This window comes from Periplaneta americana, chromosome 7, assembly GCF_040183065.1.
Source record: "Periplaneta americana isolate PAMFEO1 chromosome 7, P.americana_PAMFEO1_priV1, whole genome shotgun sequence".
In the NCBI taxonomy this organism is placed as follows: domain Eukaryota; kingdom Metazoa; phylum Arthropoda; class Insecta; order Blattodea; family Blattidae; genus Periplaneta; species Periplaneta americana.
The window spans coordinates 23,258,215-23,280,323 of NC_091123.1; the positions used below are offsets into that span (position 1 = coordinate 23,258,215).

Here is a 22,109-nt window from a genome sequence, read left to right on the forward strand (position 1 = left end):
GGATTACATCAGTAAAGTTATACTTGTCACTGGATTGTCTGTGTAATTTCTTCAGACTGCACAAACAATATATCAGTTTAATACCACAAAATCCAACAAGTGGTGGAGTTCCCCATTCACACACACAGAGTCACGAATGTTGTGGGAAGGTCTGATGGGTAATTCCACCACAGTTCACAGCCTAGTTCAGTGGAATGGAAATGTATTGGTCGCGTGTTGTGTTTTTTGTAACATTATTTATGAATGTTAGTGTTTGGCAAATAAAGAAAATGAAATGGCTTTCACTGTAGCTCAGAATTTTTATTGTGGAAGATTTAGTCAGAAAGAAAAGTTACAAGAAATTTATGTGACACTTCAGACAGAGTACCCAGAAACACGAGTTTCTTTACAATAGTACGCTTATATTCTCCATAAGTGGAGATCTACGAGAAATGTGTTTAATAAAAAGGATTTTTGTAAATTGTAAATAAAAATCTTCCGAATGGAAGGATATTTGAATGTGCTTGAATTGAATCCCAAAAAACCTTTGGAAGCAGAGGGTGGTCACTTTGAGCAACACATTTAAGCAGGCCTAATGTCATGTTTCATTTATTTATTTGCTAGGTTATTTAATGACGCTGTATTAACTACGAGGTTATTTAGCATCGATGGAATTGATGATAGTGAGTGATATTTGGCGAGTTAAGACCGAGGATTTGCCATGGATTACCTGACATTTGCCTTACGGTTGGGGAAAACCTCGGAAAAAACCGAATCAGGTAATCAGCCCAAGCAGGAATCGAACCAGCGCCCAAGTGCAACTCCGGATCGACAGGCAAGAGCCTTAGTCGACTGAGCTATGCCAGTGATTTTCGATATATCATATCGTCGTGTGAATGCAAGAACTAGGTAACTCGAAATTTGCGTTTTTTAGTTATCTCTTTTATAGTATAGCAAAAATCGCACAAAATGTAATGCAAGAACTTAGTACCAGCGACATCTATTTTCCAATATAACAAATAGTTGAATGAAAACGAGACATATTCCTTAGTGCAATAAATAAGTAAATAGGCAATGTCACAAAATATGAAAAATCAAGTTACCTAGTTCTTGCATTCACACGACGATATGGAACAAACAGTCACAAAACCAGACAGCAGACTCTACTTTTTATTGTATTTCTCTATAGAAGCAAGTGCTTAGAACTTTCGGTTTTAAAAGGAAAGAAAAGGTGTCAATTATTTTAATTGATATAACAAGGTGTTTCAGGAGGCTCCCCATTACCCAAACATAAGTGTGTTTGTGTTTTGTACTCAGGTCTTTAAGGTGAAAAGGCAACACACTAACAATTCTGCTAATGGTGTAACTGAAAAATGTTGTTGTTGTTATCTAATACCGGGCTTTGGCAACGAAGCCATTAGCGTTCTTGCTCTCCAATATTTCTCTGTGGTGGATCCATCAGGTAGAACTTCACAGGTTTGTAGATGATCTTCAGTCATTTCTTCTTCTTTGTTGCATAGAGGGCAATTTGGATTTGTGTAAATTCCTATTTTATTCAAGTGTTTGGCCAAATAATCGTGTTCTGTAAGCAGTCTGAATTTTGCTACTGCAGATTTACGTGGAATTTCTGGAATAATTTCTGTTTTTTTTTTTTTTTTTTTATTAAAATGCTCCATTTTGTATCTTTGGCTTTGGTACATAGTGCTTGGTTTTGGTTGATTTTATATTTATTTTTAATTAGTCTTTTGATGGATGTAAAAGGTAGGCTTGTATTTGTATTCTGAATTAAATTGGATCGTTTTTTGGAAAGAAGTCAGCAGTTTCATTTCCAGCAATTCTGCAATGTGCAGGTATCCATTGCAATTGTATTCTTTTCTGTAGTTTTTGATGTTGTTGGATCATTTTGTGACATTCTTTAATTTGGATTGACATCATTTTATATGAATTTATTGCACATAATGCTGCTTTAGAATCAGAGAGAATGACAGCATTTTGAAATTTATCTGTTCTGTACAGTAGGTGTTGGAGTGAGATATGAATAGCCATTATTTCCGCATCAAAATTTGTTGTATGATGTCCTGCTGGTTGATAAAATGAGAATAACGCACACGTAATTCCTGATCCTGAGTTGTTATCGATAGTAGACCCATCTGTGTAGATATGTAACCATTCTTCTGGTGGGTATCTATTGTTCACAGCTTCTAATGTTAAATGACTAAAAAACTAAGAGAGTCCTTCTTATTCTTAAACAGATTGAAGCGCAACCTGTAAGGATCCGTGATGCCTAACAGCTGTACCGCCAGGCGAAACTTCAAGTATTAGGCAACGTGAACCTAATGATGGAACTTGTAAGTACTAGTTTCTTACGCCAGAAACAGCAAATCTCAGGATACAGTTGATAATCCCAAAATTATGTCTCACTGTATAAGTCTAAAGTCACACATCTGGATACATTTAAATTATTATTTAATGATGCTGTATGAACTGCGCTGTTATTTAGCATCAGTAAAACTGGTGATAGCTGCAACGTACTGACATAGAAAAGTCTTTCCTCACACCGAATCTGGACACCAGTTACAGGATCCATGGTGAAACAAAAAATGACACACTTTCAAATGCTTACTACAACAACATTATGATCCACAGCCGAAAGCTAATGTTATTAGTGAGGTCATGAATCAATATAACTTGTTTTACTACAATCAATGATGCTATCTTCTCTCACTATGCATATGAGGTCACTGAAATCGCGTATAAAATTAGCCAGGCTGTGTGGCCTCTTTTAGTAATAACTCGGCATCGAGAGCAGCATTAGTTTGATTTGTAATCCCGAGTTGTGCAATATTAAAGTGGTAATAGACCATATGAATGAACCATCGTGAAAAAAATATTCTGAGCTGGGCTTAATTTCGGAAAGTCACTTCATACAAAGATTAAATAAATTGCATGTCCTTTGTTAATTAGACCTAGTTCTCTTGTCCTAGACCCATACTCTCCATTTCTAAACAGCAACAGAAAGAAATAATTTAAACCAACACACATGTAGTTTCACTTCCAAAACTGAGTAACGTATTCTACATACCAGTCTAACTTTGATACAGCACAGAATTTTTCGTTGTTTGTTAGGTAAATTTGAGAATTCACCATGGGATTACCTGTCATTCGCCTATATTGGGAAAAACCCGAAAAAAAAACAAGTAATAAGTACAAGTCGAAACCACGTCCAAGCACAGTCCTAGAGCCCACTTTACCACACTGATGGCCTTCTGGAGAGCTTAGTAACCAACCAACAATAGTGGAATTAAAACAACTATCTTGTGATATTTGAAGATACCAGGGGTTTCCATGGCAACATCCCTTCCCCTCTCTTTGTGGCCAATAAGACGCTATAATCTATAGGTTATAGGTGAAGAGAAGAGGGAATGGTAGCCCTACCATTGTATTAGCCACAAAAAGAGGGGAAAGGATGTTGTCATGGTAATCTTTTAGCGTCTTCAAATGTCAACTGTTTATCAGATAATATGTATGCATATTCAGTCCAGGATGTTTATGGAGCAAAAGTAAACAGCTGACTAGCCATATGTCAATGTAACCAGTCTTTTCGTTGGTTTATCACACCAGCAGACAATGGTTACTAAGGAGATAGTCCTGTATGGCTAGTCGGCTGTTTACTTTTGTTCTATACAGTCTCCTAACTGTCCATTGTGCAACTCAAATCAAGAAATGGATTCAGAACATCCCAAAATCTGTGCGTCAGTGGCTAACCATGACAATATCTTTGAAAAATATTGGAGTGCAAGAGGTCAAATGACTTTATTGTCAAATGCCTGGCATTAGAAAACAACAACAACTTTTGTTCTATACATATCCTGGATTGAGTGTAACAATAAAACTGCTAAAATAATATACACTACTGAAAAAAATTAGGAGACCACTTTGAAAAATTTCTGTTCTTTAGTAATGTTCATGAAATATATTTAACAGTAGAGTGATAAAAACATTAGCCTACTTAAACATTGTGAATATGCTAATATTAATTTTATTATGTGTCTATATAATATTTTATCATGCTATTACTAAACAGGCTCTTCATAAACACTACAAAAGGAACAGAAAACTAAATATTTTCAAAATGGCCCTCCAAATCTTTGAGCAGTGTAACTTATACTGGTATTACTTATTAGTAGGTATCCATATTGTAATAATTATGGTAGTTATTGTGCACAATGTGTAGTGTAGTTGTCTTTTGGAACAAAAGCTTGAAGTGATTCCTTTAGTTGTTTGCATTATCTAACATGTAATGTCATAGTCTAATAAAAGTATTATATTACCAATATCAACTATAACAAATAGAGGGAGTGAAATTTCATATTCTTAATAAATTAATAATTATACTTTAACACAAATGAGATTAGCTAGTACGTTTATTCCTAGTACTAGTATATTCGCTATAAACAATTCCTTTCTAAATTGTTAATTAAAATACTCTTGACATACAAGTTACATAAATCCACATGAGTAAATTGTGCAGTTCAGTAAAGGTAATATAATTGATTATATTCACTTAAACAAAATATTCAATAGAAATGCAGACCTTGACAGCAAATATTCATTATAAATCCATTAATATAGCTGTTTAATATTGTACTTAACTCCTATTAACTGAAATCATTCAGAACCAGAACTTCAATTCTGATCAAGTGAAAACTAACATAGCCTACTATCTCTTTCAATATGACAGACAATTGTTCTTTTCAATATAGCATAAATCAATAAATTCATATTTCATGTGCACCACGGAAATGAACCTACCGTTTTGTGTCATCCTTGTCGTCAGTGTCATCGTCCATTGTGTCACTGAAAAATCAAAACAAGCAGTAATATTATCATTATGCAACATCTCACTAAACTTATGCGCTATACTTAAAATTACATTTACTGTGCTTCAAGTAATGTTATGGAAGAAATACATTAAATACCACACAAATTATTCAAATAGGATATGGTTATGAAAGCACTACTCACTCAGATCTCCGAGTTGAACCTCGCTTGATAAAACTAGACATATTTTATATAGTTAATCACAATCAGTTGACAAACAGTAATACAAAACACAACACTGAACTAGAACTGGAGAACAGAAGTCTACCCATTTAACCATATTTATGGCACAGCTGCTGTATTTCGTATTACATAAACACAAACAAGCAGAAAGAAATAACCTTCATCTTGTTTCTGACTGATCAGACTCCATCGTTTTCAACTGTTTTGCATTGCATTCAGGGGAAGAAACAGAGCCGTTTTAATTTTACCAGGAAGAGAAGTATTTCTCTTATTTCGCCTATGTCAAACTTGTAGGCGGGAATATTCGAATAAAATAAATCGAAGTGACTAGAAATAAGAAATATTTTAAATCAGTTATACCCTCTTAACACAGTATATACAACAAAAAAACGCCAATTTAAAAATAAGTATAATATTAATATTCTAGGACAACTCATTTCAAGCTATAAACATGCTTTTGTTTCACAAAAGAAAGCTGTAAGGATGACAGGTACCATATGGATAAAATGACACAATGTAAAAAAAATTATAAATGTCTTAAATCAATTATATCCTCTTAACACCGTATATACAAGAAAAAACGCCAATTCAAACATAAATATAATATTAATATTATAGGACAACTCATTTCAAGCTATAAACATGCTTTTGTTTCACAAAAGAAAGCTTTAAGGATAATGACAGCTATGGATAAAATGACACAATGTAAAAAGATCTTTAAAAATTTATAAATATCCGCCTTACCTTGTGAGTACATTCTTTCCCTGATTATGTTTTATATTAAAAACGAAGATATACTTCGTACTGTAATCAAAACATTCATAATTTTAATACAAGACACAAATCAGATCTTCATTAAGTTATCCTCTGTTAGTCGTGTTATAAAAGAGAAATTCAGTATTCATATTACGGTCTTCAATGCACCGTCTAATTTTCTTAAATCTTTGAAGGGACAAGAGAAAAGGCTTAGAACAGAATTAACAAAATATCTGTCTGCAAAACGGTATTTGTTGAATTCAGGGGGGAGAGCCATTAATCGTTCCCATTGAAGGCTTTAAGGAACCAACCTGGACAAATACCCAATGTCCCATCCCTACCTTCCCGTGGTGCAGCTGTTAGTAAGCATAATTTTACAAGCTGAACTAAAGGGAGGGGCTACTCATCAATTAGCACTGGTCAGCTTGATGAGTTAATGACCGAATTTGGTATAATTTTTCTCTATTCAATACCTAATTCTCTCTTTACCCTTTCCTATCCAGTCCTCTGACTGAACTTTTACTTTCTTCGACCCCGACGGCATTAGAGCATTCGAGGCCTAGGGGTTCATTTCACTTTCCTTCCTACCCTTCCTACTTTTCTGTTCCTAGTGCTGACCTGCTATGGCACTAAAATCATCCTCCATTGGCTTAAGGAGGGAAAGCTGGTGATCAACAAGATCTCCCAACTAGGTCCAGTGGACCCGTCGACCAACAGCAGGTGTGGTCCACCAGACATTCTGGGGGTTGTGTGTGAATGAAGTAGCCACCAAAACATTAAAATATGGTGTTCACTTAAATCGGCTACAACTTGCCATCTTCACATCTCAAAATCTGTGCGTCAGTGGCTAACCATGACAATATCTTTGAAAAATATTGGAGTGCAAGAGGTCAAATGTCTTTATTCTGGCATTAGAAAACAACAACAACAACAAAATTTCTGTCTACTTATAACTTCAACTCAACTGATGAATTGTTTATGCTTGTAAATTGAATTAATCTGCTTGCTATGTACATGTATTGTAGTCTGTATTCTTGAATAACTTTTGATTTCTTTCACATCTCAAAGCTAAAATGCTGTCATAAATATTTATGGAATACAATAAATGAAATGAAATTGCTTGTACATTGGTAGGTATAAAATTTTTATTTAAAACTATACACATAGATTTGCTAGAAAAGTTTTGTTATCCTCCTTTATCAGATTTTATATTTTGCTGTACACTAGTAATTCAGACCGACACATTTTTATGTTTACACTTTTGGAAGATGTTAATCTACTGGGTTTATCATTATTTGAAGAATTTGTTGTAGTAGTATTAGTTCTTTGTTCTTTGACTTTCTTTATACAACAAGCTATTTCCTGCAAATTATTTTCTCTTGTTTTCACTTGCTTTTGTATATCACTTATTTTTGTTCTAATCTCATTGCAAGACGAAGGCCTGTTCTGCTGAAAGAATCTTCTGTCACATTTTTGTAGTTGAGCATTATTATTTAATCGTTTTTCTTCATGTGCAGAAGTATTCTTTTTCTTAATTTTGTTGTCAAATAATATAAAATGTGGCAGTGAAGTTTGACACTTATATTTGTCTTCTTTTTTAAAAGGATTTTGACTTTTCATATCTTTCACATTACAATTATGTGAATTCACAAATGTTGATTTGAAAACAGTAGATGCATTGTTCAAAGATGCTTTGCCCAGAGCTGGAGATAAAATTACAGATTTCTGCAAGAAAATAATACCAAACAAGGACTTTATAATTTTATACATTACGGAAACAATACAGTTTCTGTCTACATACAAAATTATGTCACTAACCTCAGGTTTCTTTGAAGTCTTGTGCATTTTTCTCAATTTAAATAGTTTTTTCCATCCATAACATTTTGCCTTTTGTGTTTCTTCACGCGTTACAACCCTTTTGCTATATTTGGCGTACAAATGTGCCCATAGCTCATTGTTATTAGCAACCTAGAAATAAATTGCAGCATGTAAAAAATAATTTTAATTAATATTATGCATTATTTTCTCATCGAAATTACAGAAAGAAGAAATGATTGTATCAAAATGTTATACCGGTACATGAAGAGTGCAAGGGAAGAACCTGATAAGTCACGTTTTACTGTTTTTACAGGGGAGAAAATTAAAAGTTTCAAGGTATATTATATTATTTGTCTTTGAATTATCATTCTTCAAATTTCTTTGGACTATTAAGGGTGTTATGCTCTACATTTAAACTAAACAAATCTACATTACCTGAGCTATTACATGACATCTAAAAGAGAAAATCGATAATTTTGGACTTATCAAGTTTTTCCCCTGTGCTCCTATTTAAGTTGAAGTAATCCATTCAATAACATATAATTTTATACGAGTGCAACCGTTCAATTGACTATCATTCAATTTTGTCATTCCTATTGACTCTCTGTAACAAAAACAGAATGTCTATGTAGTCAAGCTACATCAATTTCTGCAATATTATTCCTTCCTAAATATAATTACCTGGCTATGTTATAGAGCAGAAAATATAGCTTCTTTTTATATTTTGCCGTTCTTATGGTCGAGAAGTTACTATGTTAGGCATTAGACCTTAGGTTTGGCCAGTGGTTCAAGCTGGACCAAGAGCATTGGATTTTTAATGGTGATAGATTTCCTTTGAAAGGAAAGTGAAGTCATGGGATTTGTGTAGTACATTAAAGCCTATAAAAAAGTCCTGAACCTTTTACATCATAATTATATATATATATATATATATATATATATATATATATATATATATTTCACAATGAAAACACTAGAGAAAATCTATCGTCCACTTCCCGTCCACCTCAAAATTCGACTCTAGTCATAATCCTCACCTATCAATTTGTCATAATGAATGTATTATTGGATCCCAAGATTTGGAAATATAATCCCCCATGCCATCAGACTAACAGAATCCAGGAAGGTTATAGGCAATCATATCTGGATATCTTTCCAACCAACATCTTTTTTACATTTTTGTCATTCAATTAATTATATAGCACATTATGTAGGAATGCAGATGTAGTTCTTTTAAATATTCACGTTAACCCATTAATACCCAGCGTATGATTAAAAATACGGAGTGAGAAATATTTTTTCATTCATTTCCCTTTGACTTCAAGTTAACAATTTTTTTCATGTACGCAGTACATGGATGTGGTTTAAGATTCAGGCATTGTTGAATGCTCTGTGATCGTTTCTCTTGTTGGTATGAGGTTTTGAGTTTGGATCTTAAAGAAAAGAAAACTTTGATTGGAACAAAGGTACTTATTTTCAATATAAATTGTATCATGAATTATGAAACTAGTACTAATATTACTTGTTAGGTATTCGTGAATAATTCAGGTCATTTGGTGTACATGTATCTTTGTATAGAAGCATAGCAATTTCAGTTTCTAAATATGGTATGATATATCATACGCTGAGCAGTAACAATATCATTTTCTGTATATTCTGTTAGATGAATTCTCCTTGGAGCATGTGTGAAATGGACGGCAAAAAACCTACAAACAATAAGCCTAGAGTAGAAGTGTTCAAAAGTGAAGTTTTAACTCCAACCCCTGGAAAGAGGTAAAAGGGGTATACTACGGAATACAATACTGACGTATTATCCCTTCCGCGCAGGGTGAGTGCGTAGGCTACTCGAGACAGTGATGGCATTTAGCTTACTGTTGTTTATTACTCACACAATTCGAGAAACTGTAAAATATGCCGTAATGAATGATTATCCATATATCATAGGATCAATTGAAGACATGTATCAATACTTTGGCATTTTGCTTTTGTCTGGATATCTCTAATTGCCTTCGCGAAGAATGCACTGGGAGATTCGTCCTGATAGCCATAACATTCTAGTTGCAAACTATATCACCGGAAACAAATTTGAAACAATTCATCATTTCCTTCGTTTCAGTCACAATAACACATTTGACAAGAATGATAAAATATGCAAACTTAGGCCCCTCTTCAATCGTCTAAATGAAATGTTCCAGAACATGGTTGACATTGTTCCAAATTCATATTCAGTTGACGAAGCAATGTTTGTCATCATAGTATCAAGGAATTCATACGATGAAAAACAATCACATTTGGGTATAAGCTTCGTGCTTGACGATGCCTGCAGGGTACCTTACAAAGTTCGAACTGTATACAGGGAGAGTCGAACGAGGACCAGGGGTGACTCTAGGAAATGCTATTACATAGATGCTTTGTTTTGGATTGCTACCTGATGACAGTAAACTGTTTATAGACAATTATTTCACTTCCTTTGGGTTATTGTAAAAATGTTCAACAGTAAATATCACGTGCTTTGGAATTATAACAGCGGATAGAATTGAAAAGGCACCTCCAAAGAGGTACTTGCCATGCCATCAAAGACACATCTAGTAATCTGACGATGGAATGACAATGCTCAGGTCACTATAGCAACAAATGCAGCAACACTACATGTAGTTTCTTTAGGCTCATGCTCACGGTGGAGAACTAAGGGTAAGAGAAAAGTCATTGTTCAACAACCGAAAGTTGTAAAAATGTATAATGCGTGTATGGGTGGTGTGGACATGTTTGGTAAATTGAGAGCGCTCTATCGACTTCGACTATGGTCCAAGAAATGGTACTGGCCACTTATCAGATTTTATATCAACGGATCAGTAGTCAACTTGTGGATGCTTTACAGACAATATCAGAAGGCAATATCTTTGCTGGAATTCACAAGACAAATTGTAAAGTCATTGCTTGCAACACCACTAACGGGCATTTCTAAGATTGTAACACCTAAAGGGAGAAACCAAGTTCTCAATGAAATACGTTATTATAGACTTGATCACCTAGTTGTCTGGTAAAGCACTCGGCGCAGATGTGCTTACTGTGGGAAATGTGCTAAATTTTGTTGCGTCAAATGTAATGTTGATCTTCATCCTGATACTTGTTTTCTAAAATATCATATAAAATTAAGAAAACCGAAAAAAAAAATGTTGTTGAAGTATCTAAAATAATAATCAAAGTGATTAGGCATGGATATATTGTTCAAATATTAGTTCAAAATTCCGTTCTTACATCGTAGGGGCCTATTAAGTATTTGTATGAAACTGACACTGCAACTGCCCAGCGTATGTTATATCATACAGGTCATTTCTACTATACCGGAAGAGACAAAATTGTAATTTTTGTGTATTTGTACTCAGTAAGGTGTAACAATTATAATATTATAAAATTATATGATTATGAATTCCTTTTTTTATCTGGGCATTAATGGGTTAAAATAAAATGCTAATTAATAAACTTCATCTTACGATGTTGGATGACGTATATACGTCCGTTGATGTGACATATTAATGAATATTTAAATACTTATATAGTCACAATCATGCCATGGTATGAAAGAAAAATTTCACAACCTCGAGCGGGATTCGAACAGGAAGTCGCAGGTTCGAATCCCGCTCGAGGTTGTGAAATTTTTCTTTCATACCATGGCATGATTGTGACTATATAAGTATTTAAATATTCATTTGCTAATTAATATGTTTATGTTTGTTTGTTTGAACAAAATTATGCTGACTTTGAAACTTCGGCAACAAACCAATGCAGTCACTGAATTTAACTGTTGTTTCATTTCTCAACCCCTGAGTTAAAAACGTATTGTATGTTCAAACACATGCCTGCCTCCGCAATGCAGGCTACTGTCAATTTTTTTATCTCAAAAATCTCAGTTTACTCCCACATTTCAAATTCCACTGAACAAAATACAACTTATTTAGATCCAATAAGTCTCAAAATTTCCAATTTAATAGACAGTATTTGGTACTGGTACTGTACCTCATTGTTCTACTTGTTCATTTCGGCGATTTTATTTCTAATTTAATTTGTCTAATTATTATCTTTTAATTTGTTCGTTTATTCATTTATTTATTTAGTTATTCATTCATTCATTCATTCATTCATTCATTCATTCATTCATTCATTCATTCATTCATTCATTCATTCATTTATTCACTTACTCATATACTCATTTATTTATTTAGTTATTTATTTGTTTATTTATTTATTTGTTCATTCATTCATTCATTCATATTCATTCATTTATTCACTTACTCATGTACTCATTTATTTATTTAGTTATTTATTTGTCTATTTATTTATTTGTTTGTTTATTCATTCATTTATTCACTTACTCACGTACTCACTCATTTATGTATTTATTTGTCTATTTATTTACTTACTTAATTAATTAATTTTATTTTGTATGATTTGAGGCTTTCTCGGCGTTGGTTCGCTAATATGTTTTCTCGGGATATCAGCCGAGTTAAGATTTTGGAATGCTCCAAGCTTTCGACTGCTATCTCTGCAGCCATCTTCAGGGAAGTGATGTCCGAACAGAACCTTTCGACTTTCTGTTCGGACATCACTTCCCTGAAGATGGCTGCAGAGATAGCAGTCGAAAGCTTGGAGCATTCCAAAATCTTAACTCGGCTGATATCCCGAGAAAACATATTAGCGTAATTTTATTTTATTCACTTCTTTAGTTTTTTAAGAAACTGAAATTTTACCTATTCAGTTATGCAGCTCAGACCTACTTAGGCAGTAGGCATTAGAAACAGAAAATAAAGTCCTGTCATATAGATCCCCACCTCTTCACATTTCTTGCACACTTGAGAGAAGCAAGTTACATCTTTTAGATCCAGATAGCTAAGTATTTTCAGTAGGATGTTAAGAGGAAGGTTAGGAAGGTATTCACCCTTGCCATATGCTATGTCCAACACATTTCTGACTATTTCTTGTCCTGAAAAATAATTAAGTTGTATTAAAACAACATCAATTTTAAGTTATATATAGTATAGTGGCCGTGCATCGCTAGTATACAGTGTATCCCAGAATGCATAGTAGACGCAAGTAATGCAACCTATTTAATATTCATAGACGACAAGAAATTAGCCTGTGGTGAACTACTGATGCAGCAGTTCATCTTACTTCTAGTTTCGATGTTTCCTATCTATTTTGCGACTATATTGATTTTAAAATATTTATAACTTTATCACTTATACATAGGCCTACTTGTTTTAATGCGTTCTATAATAAAATTCTTGGTACACTGTCATATGCCTTTAATAAATCAGAAAAAATCAAGGCTATTGTTTGTAATTTTTCTCAACATCTCTCCAACACTTGTCTTAATATAAATATATTATTTAAACATGACCGCCCTGCAACAAGTTCATTCTGTTCTTTTTTTTTTTACTTAGTTATTTAACTATGCTGTATCAACTACGAGATTATATAGCATCTATGGGTTTGGTGATAGCAAGATGATATTTGGCGAGATAAGGCCGAGGATTCGCCATAGATTACCTGACATTTGCCTTACAGCTGGGTAAAACCTCGGAAAAACTCAACCAGGTATCAGACCAAGCGGAAATTGAACCTGCACCTGAGCACAACTCCAGATCGGCAAGCAAGCACCTTAGCCAACTGAGCTACATTGGTGGCCTCATTCTGTTCTTCTGTGTCCTTATCTTCCTTATATGAAATTTTAACTTTAAATATATTTTTAAACAGCAATAGAAAAAAATGTCCAATCCAGACTTCTAAATAATTCACAATTGCTACACTTTTATCGAAAGTTAGACAAAACAGTAACTGCAACTCTCAAAATACTTCAAGTAGTTTATGATAAAGATAATAAGAACAGTCCACCACTGTGGAATAATGGTTAATATGCCTGAAACTAACGGGCTCGAGTTCAAATCCTGGTTGGGACAAGTTACCTGTTTGAGATTTTTTCTGGGGTTTTCCCTCAATCCATTAAGAGCAAATTCTGGGTAACTTTTGGTGCTGGACCCTGGACTCATTTCACTGGCATTATCACCTTCATATTATTTAGACACTAGATAACCGTAGCAGTTGATAAAGCATCGTACCAATTTAAAAAAAAAAGAACCAGTATTACAACATATTTTACATACAGTATTTCCATTCCATATAATTTATAAAGTTATTACCGTAAAAACATAACATATACAAAAAAAAAAAGTTTAATCCAAATTCTATTTGTAGAGGCACCGGTATAAGTTTCTTGTACTTACCAAATAATCTGGTCACTTCGTCTTGCATGTAGCTGTCGTTAATAAACTCAAGGAGTGTTTCTTTTTGTTCTATCGGATGATGTCGACGACCATGTGATATTCGCCAGATGCAAAGTGAGATCTGCAATTATATGTATATGCCCTACATGTATTAATTTTCTATGTAAAAAGAAAAATAGAACAATACCATATTTACTCATGTATTGGTCCTGTGCATAAAATAGCTCCACTCAAATTTCAAAGATTTTTCTCTCCCCCAAATATTTGAGATTTGCCTTGCAGAGCACAGAAAATTTATTTATTGGTGGCTTACTGGTACTGAATATTAAAGTAACAATTATTTTTGTTCAATGTTCGTACAATGTTTTGTGTAATAGCCACTTATGTTATGGAAGATAAATATCTGAAAATAATGCAGTTAAGTTATATTGTCAGACTCCAAAGCAGCTATTTTATCAATACACTCAGGGACAAAAAAAACCGGACACTTTAATATTTGCTGGTATTTTGCAAAATATTATATTCTCATACAATATTATGATAGCCATCTGTTGTTATGGACACGTGTATACATTGTTGATTGTTTTTTGTTTTATAAACAAGCCATTACAACCAAATATTCCAATTTTGCTTTCGGAGTCTCAGCTATAACAATTTTGTCTCAAACATTTTGTGCTTCATTATCGTTATCATTCGTTATTTCTTTATTTTTACATTTTGTGAGTTTAAGTGGGGTTGTAACATTTGTCTTAAAACAAGATGCGACCTGAAGATGTGGCTCGAGCTGTAGCTCTTTACGATGATGGACGCAGTGTACGTTACATTGCAAATGTTATGAATATGGCTAGAAGCACAACCCATGATGCCATAAAACGGTATAGGGAGACCCTAGAATATCCCAGAAGACCAGGTTCGGGTCGTCCAAGAGCTACAAATCCAAATGAAGACAGGTATATGGTGTTGAGAGTTCTTAGGGAGCGCAACCTGCCAGCTACTAGTGTAGCCCAACAATTTGTTAACATGCATGGACGCCCAATTTCGGCCAAAACAGTTAGAAGGAAATTGAAAGCAAGTGGACTGATATCAAGTAGACCTGCAACTGGTCTCAGACTTCTCAGGATGCATCGATTTGAACAACTGCGTTTTGCAAATAATCACAGGGTTTGGAGAAATGGACAGTGGAGCTGTGTTCTGTTCACCGATGAGTCCCGTTTCAATCTGTGCTCACCTGATGGACGTGAAAGAGTTTGGAGAAGGAGGGGAGAACGATTTTCACAGTGTTGCATTTCCGAAAATGTGCCGTATGGAAGTGGTGGAGTGATGGTTTGGGCAGTAGTGTGTACGGATGCTCGTACAGAGTTGGTTTTTGTTGAAAATGGAAGACTAACAGCTGATAGGTATATAAATGAATGTTTGGCTGATCATGTTGTGCCATTTGGCCAATTTGTAGGCGATAATTTTGTTTTAATGCATGATAATGCATGGCCGCATATTGCCCATGCGGTTGGAGATTATCTCCAAGAAGTGGGAATCCATGTTCTTCCATGGCCAGCAAGGAGTCCAGACATGAACCGAATTGAACACGTGTGGGACATGATTGGACGGCGTGTTAAGAATAGACACCGAGACCAGAATCGTTACAAGAGTTGAGGCGAGCACTTGGCGAAGAATGGGAACTTATTGCTCAAGAAGACATTGCTAACCAAATTGAGAGCATGCCAAGACGTATGGATGCAGTTATTCAAGCCAGAGGGGGTAATACCCGTTACTAAAAAGAGTTTTTAATGTTTAAGGCACCATAAAATGAAAAAACAGTTAGACCAAACGATGCCATAGTTATACGCCCTTTGTAATTTTTGTAAATTTTCTCATCAGAGATTTTTATTTTTTTTTCAAATGTTGTCGTATAAGGTGCTAAATGGAACATTATTTTGTTTAAATGGGTTTTGTTTCATTTTGAAATAATTGGCAACAAAATACAAGCAAATATAGAAGTGTCCGGTTTTTTTTGTCCCTGAGTGTAGTCTCTAAACACACACCTTGATCTCAGACAGAAGAAATAACTAAAATGCTCTCTCAATTAATATCACTCAATAAAAGAATTGTATTCCAATGGATACCATCCCATTGTGGAATCCTGGGAAACGAGAATGCGGATGTACTAGCAAAGAAGGGCAGCACTGCTACTTACAGACCTGTTACTAAATCTACGTATTACTCTGTGAAAAGATTGATTAAATCTACATACTTAGACTTTAACAAACAAAATTTGATAACACAATCTCAAGGGAAAAAATGGAACTCTCTGCATCAAAATCCACAATTAATTCCCGATTTACCACGAAAATTGTCTGTAGCTGCATTTAGATTGGCAACAGGTCATGATTGTTTGGCCAAACACCTGCATAGAATTGGAATATATCGGTCCCCTAACTGCCCATTGTGCAACTCAAACCAAGAAACGGATTAGGAACACTTAAAAATCTGTGCTTCAGTGGCTGACCATGATAATATCTTTGAAAAATATTGGAGTGCAAGAGGTCAAATGACTTTATTGTCAAACGGCTGGCATTAGAAAACAACACCAACATATCTGAAAAAAGGTGGAGCCAATACACGAGTAAATATGGTAGTTAACTTTCAACTACACTCATGCAATCTGTGTTAGAATATTCTTCTCGTGTCTCTAAACTAATATTCAGTGACTTTAATGAGTTTTAATTCCTAGTGAACTAAACAGAAAATGCTATGCTCAATAAAAAAATAATATTTCAGATAATTTGCGGTACTACTGAGAAAGAGAGCCACTGGCGTAGTTCAGGTAGTTAGAGTGCTTATCTTCTGATCTAGAGTTACGTTTGGGCGTGGGTTCGATTCCTGGTTGGGCTGATTACCTGGTTGGATTTTTCCGAGGTTTTCCCAAACCATAAGGCGAATGTCAGGTAATCTGTGGCAAATCCTCAGCCTCATCTCGCTATCACCAATTCCATCAACGCTATATAACGTAGTAGTTGATGCAGTGTCGTTAAATAACCAACTAAAGATTACTGAGAGAACTTTGAAATGCAAAACAAGAAAAGAAAAAGAATTTCATAAAAAAGGACAGGATAGGACTCCATTATTGGAGAGTAAAGAATAAGTAAATAAAAATAAAAATGGATTCATAATATTACCACATAACTCCAAATACTTGAGGCGTACTATAAGTAGTACCACAGTCTAGTATATACAGTCACGAAGCTCAATACGTAGTAAATATCAAACATTAGATAGTTGCTCACCACTAGGTTCGCTAATATCGCTTCATTACAGGCAATGCAAAATAATACCGGCACAGTCTATTGTTTCTAGCATCCTCAAAACTCAAGCTTCGTGACTGTATATACTGGGTGTTCATTTCAAAGTGTGTCATGACGTCACTGTTGTTGGGTCACCGATTTGAAGCAAGTTTCAGCTGATATGTTAGAGAAGTTGCCTGTTATTTAAGGCGTTCTTCAATCTGAACTTGAGAATGTGTACGGTATAACTTGAACGTCGTAGCAACAGATGGCGGTCTGTACGGTCTGTGTGCTACCATAACCTCTTTCGAACTGTGTTTTGCGCCGGCAAGTCGTACGCAGGGTATTTGTTATCATCGGTTGCATACGGTAACATTCCACAACACAAATCAAATGCTCCGTGTCCATGTTGACCGTCGAAGTTAATGTCAACAAATACGTAAGTAATCGTCTTAACCCTCTCCCCATATCCCGACAGTACGTATTTCCACAGTTCACATTCCTGCCACTACCGGCATTATCATACGTATCGGTACGTACTCTTCAGAATGAATGCCGTACTTGCTAGCCATCTTCTCTGCCTCTTAGGTTATACACCTGAGCTGCGGAAGTGTAGGAAGATTGAATTCTCTAGGCTCATCAACTAGCCACATGACGGCATACAGCGAGCCAAGACACATTTTGAACTGAACACCCAGTAGTAGACTGTGGTAGTACCATGATCTGCTGCCAGGAAGTCAAAAGGAGAATAACAATGGGCAATGGCAAGAAAGCTTGTAATAGAAAAAGGAGCATCTTCTGCGGACCACTGGAAAAAGAACCAAGAAGGAGTCTAGTGAAGTGTTTTGTGTGGAGTGTGCCATTGTATTGGGCAGAAAAATGTACCAGTATCTAAAAGTAATATTCTGATAAAACACAAAATTCATTGTTTCATATTAACTTTGAATGTAATAGAATCTGCAATGTTGTAGATGAAAATATAAGCTGATTATAATATTCTAACTCAATCCAAAGTAATGTTTTATTATAGTGTCACAGTAGCCCCACTGTCACATTTACACCATTTGACCTTACTTAATTTTCTTCACGGCTGGTAAAGGCTTTTGAAGTAACCCATGTTGTTGGTACTGCTGCTGCTGCTGCTGCTGCTGCTGCTGCTGATGATGATGATGATGATGATGATGATGATGATGATTACTACCATTATTTCCACCACCACCACCACTATTACTATTATTGCTATTTATGACAGTATAAGAATTGTTTATATTGTTATAGTATAACAATAGCCAAGGTGCACATCTTTAGTGTTGACCCATCGTCGTAGGTTCAAATCCCATGTACAGTATTATCACAGTCTAGTATATGCAGTCATGAAGCTTAAGTTGTGAGGGTGCTAGGAACAATAGACTGTGCTGGTAGGTACTATTTCGCATTATCTGTAATGAGGCGATATTAGTGATCCTAGTGGTTAGCAACTATCTATGGATGCATATTTACTACGTATTGAGCTTCGTGACTGTATACATATACTACACTGTGGTATTATGTTATAGGAATTAGGTGGCATATTAAAGAGTGTTATTAATAATTTAAATACTGGATTTATTTATGGGAAAGAATATGAACCAAGTACAGGAGTAATAAAACTTTGGTTTAATAAAAGACTTCTTATTTTGACTGTTGGTAATATTTTTTTATATTCTTTATTATTGGTATGTTAATCTTGTCATTCATGTTTACAAATAAATAAATATTCCCGTATTTATCTTGTGCTGCCGATAACTGTTTTTGGAGTACTAATATAATAGAACTTAAACATACCTGATTTCCTGTTACTCGAAGAGCATAAAAGTCTCTACTAGGGGATGGTGCCACACAGAATTTTTGAAGAAACACACAGTCATATTTTGAAGACACCATTTCTTAAATTTTAAACTAAAATACAAATTATTAAAAATATATTTTCGTTTCTATTCTTTACACATAGCAAATTATGCTTTCATTTATTATAGACAGATGAATGATCTTGACAACGTGATTCTTTTTTTCTTGCGTACGTGTTTTTTATGAGGAAAACAAATGACAATTCGTCAAATGACGCACAAGGTTGTATAAGTTGTAAAGTAGCCAAATGTAAATTGTATTTTATTCTATTTTATACTGAAATTTAATAACATAAATATTTCAGCTATAATCATACTGATGGTATGACAATGCATTTAATTTCATGTATTCATCAAAGAAAGATCAACCATTCATAAATATAATTTTCTTTTCATACAACATTATTCTTTAAATAATATGTTTAACCAGATCACACAAATACTTGGATGATATGCACATTCATATAAACTTCCCTTTCAATTGTACTGGAATCCTTAACTGATATCCGTGCTATATTAAACAATCATTATATTCTTTAAATGAGAAGTTTAGCCAATCAACATAACATTTCATAACTCATTAAACAAAAGGTACCCACCATATGCATTTCATTGTGCATAAATACTTAGCTAGAATTTAATCTTTATCGAAGGTATCCTGAAGTTAAAGTACATAGTACAATAATATGTTTCAATATTGAATAATATGTGTCAATAAATGACAGCAGGTGAAATGAATTTTATCACTTATAAAATTATGATTTGTTAAGTTATTTGAATGAACAATTTTTAAACTTCACAATGTTAATTAAACTGTGATAGTATAACAACTGCACTAATAAATGACTGAATTTATAGCAATTAATTGCACATATCAACCTTTCCATTACTATTTCGTGTTACATAAACTCAACGTATTTCATGCTTTTAAATCCTTTGTGTCCGAAGGTAACACCTACAGAAGAGTTACAGGCAAAAAATTTAATTGTATTCTATTAAATGCATTACTGGTACCAAGAAAAATTCATAGATCCCGGTGGAGCATCAGAGACGCCATCGGTGAAATTCGGAACACCGTGATGCCATCAGATTGCTCAGCGCTGAGATTCGGAATATGCTCATAGTGCTGTAACTTTTCGCTGCCTCTTTCTGTATTAAGATGTGTATTATGTAATTAAGAAAATACATACCTATTATAATTTATGCTTTGTTATGTCATAGCATTGCTATACTGAAAAATCTTTTCATTAATTTTCAAGTAGGTCTTTCACATTTTTACGTTTAATAAACAACTAATACTTCCATTACATAAGTAAACAACTTGTTTAAATTTAATTAATTGAGGAGTAAGGAAACAATACACTTTGAACTATGTCTATACAATGTAAAGTCAATAAATTTTGATTTATATACCATTTTTCCTCTCATTGCTGTGTCTTTGAGTAGTTAAGAATTTATTATTGTACCCCATAATACTAAAATCCTGACACATAACCTCACTTGTTTAGAAGATGTGATATATTGAGATTCACATTACTCACTATTCAGTGCAATTAATTATAAATCATGTGAAATATTATTAAACATAATAAAACCCTAAAAGAAGGGAATAAAACAAAAGTCAAAACGTTAAAATGTGTATTTATATATGTGCTGTCTATTAAGTCCAAAATGCTACTAGTATACATAAAGTAAATCAGATTAAGTGCAGAATGCAACTTTTTCAGGTAATCTGAGAAGCTACACTAAGCATTGAATTTCGCATTTTATGTAAAATTATCTAATATTGGTCAAATTAGGGTAGGCCTATATTATGAGAGGCAAAAATGATGTAGTACATAATACCATGAATTTGATTAAATTTGTGTATTATATTAGCATATTACACAGTAAGATGTGTTTCTTATAATTTTAAAACTACGATACTAAGAGTTAATAATTTCATAAAGAAACTAGATTTTCCTTTGCATTTCGCAGAACTTACCACATTTTAAAGCAAGCGTTGAAAGTCTTCTCCCTCTTACATAATACTGGTACTCTTTATATTTAGTAGGTATTCCAGTATTCCCTCTAAATAAATATTCTGATAAAATATGCTATCTTGACATTGTATATCCCTACTATTGAATAATAATTTACAAATACATTTTACTTACATTGTCATTTTTTGTGAATAAGAGTAGGTGTATGTCTTCAGGATCATAAAATATATTTTTATTTTGGAAGAGCGTAGATATTGTTTCGGTAAAATAAGTAACAAATACCATGTTACAGTTACTTCGCTGCTTTATTTTGCCAGTACTGCTAAGTGTGACAGAATACTATTTACGTCACATTTAGTATTTGGGGATAATGACGTATCAGTGATGAATGATGATTTCATATTTTGAGAGTCTCTGTGTTAAGTCTCTTGAGGATGTCTATTTAATTGTAAATAATTCTAAATCAAGTTGTATTTTGATTTTTGATGAGTAGATCGTCAAATCCTGGATTTTTTTAAATTTTAATTTTATGTTAAAGGTATCCAAGTAATGTATATAAAAAATTGTAATCTTAATTCCATTATAAAACAAACAGACAAAATAAATTTGTTGGTAACATATACAAACTTGCGAAAAGACGAACAGAAAAAAGTAGTAACATTAAATAAAGAGATTAATATTTCGAACCTAAATATAAAGCATAATTTCTAAGTGTATCATTCTTGTGTGTGATTCAACTCAAGAAGGTTAATTAAATTTAAATTTTTAATTATTTTGATATTAGAAAGAAGGAAATTATTCGTCAGGCATTTTAGTTTGTAAAAGTATGCTTGAAATAATAGCTTTTCATTAATATAAACTTAGAATATTGTATCTGAGGGAGTGAGAAAGACAGAGATAGAGAACAAAAAGACAAAACTTCAGATGACTAATTAAAATCGAAGTACATATCTAACTTTCTAAGTTGCTAGAATAAAAAATTAACATCCAACTAGAAATGCAGGTCTTTCAATCTCGAAGTATTAACTAAAATAAATTTTATTATATTAAATTAATTGTTATGTC

At 33.7% G+C, this 22,109-nt stretch overlaps 2 protein-coding genes across 3 annotated transcripts in view; both read right to left on the reverse strand.

Moving 5' to 3' along the window:
* Clk (circadian locomoter output cycles kaput protein Clock) overlaps nucleotides 1–5,232 on the reverse strand; it is a 30,800-nt gene extending 25,568 nt beyond the window's left edge. The window contains exons 1-2 of one of the 2 annotated variants that reach the window (XM_069830426.1): nucleotides 5,005–5,232; nucleotides 4,792–4,836 (exon numbers count right to left, since the gene is read on the reverse strand). In XM_069830426.1, coding sequence (XP_069686527.1) covers nucleotides 4,792–4,836; nucleotides 5,005–5,045 — 86 coding nt within the window. In that variant the 5' untranslated portion in view covers nucleotides 5,046–5,232. The remainder of the gene's footprint in view (nucleotides 1–4,791; nucleotides 4,837–5,004) is intronic. The other variant, XM_069830425.1, reaches the window with a different exon arrangement.
* A 1,668-nt stretch (nucleotides 5,233–6,900) lies between these two features.
* LOC138702980 (uncharacterized) lies at nucleotides 6,901–22,020 on the reverse strand. The gene is made up of 5 exons (XM_069830429.1): nucleotides 19,001–22,020; nucleotides 13,899–14,019; nucleotides 12,447–12,598; nucleotides 7,618–7,767; nucleotides 6,901–7,524 (listed from the first exon to the last, which is right to left on the reverse strand). Exons 1-5 carry the CDS (start codon nucleotides 19,097–19,099, stop codon nucleotides 7,006–7,008), a joined length of 1,041 nt encoding a protein of 346 aa, XP_069686530.1. The 5' UTR covers nucleotides 19,100–22,020; the 3' UTR covers nucleotides 6,901–7,005.
* Nucleotides 22,021–22,109: the final 89 nt, after the last annotated feature.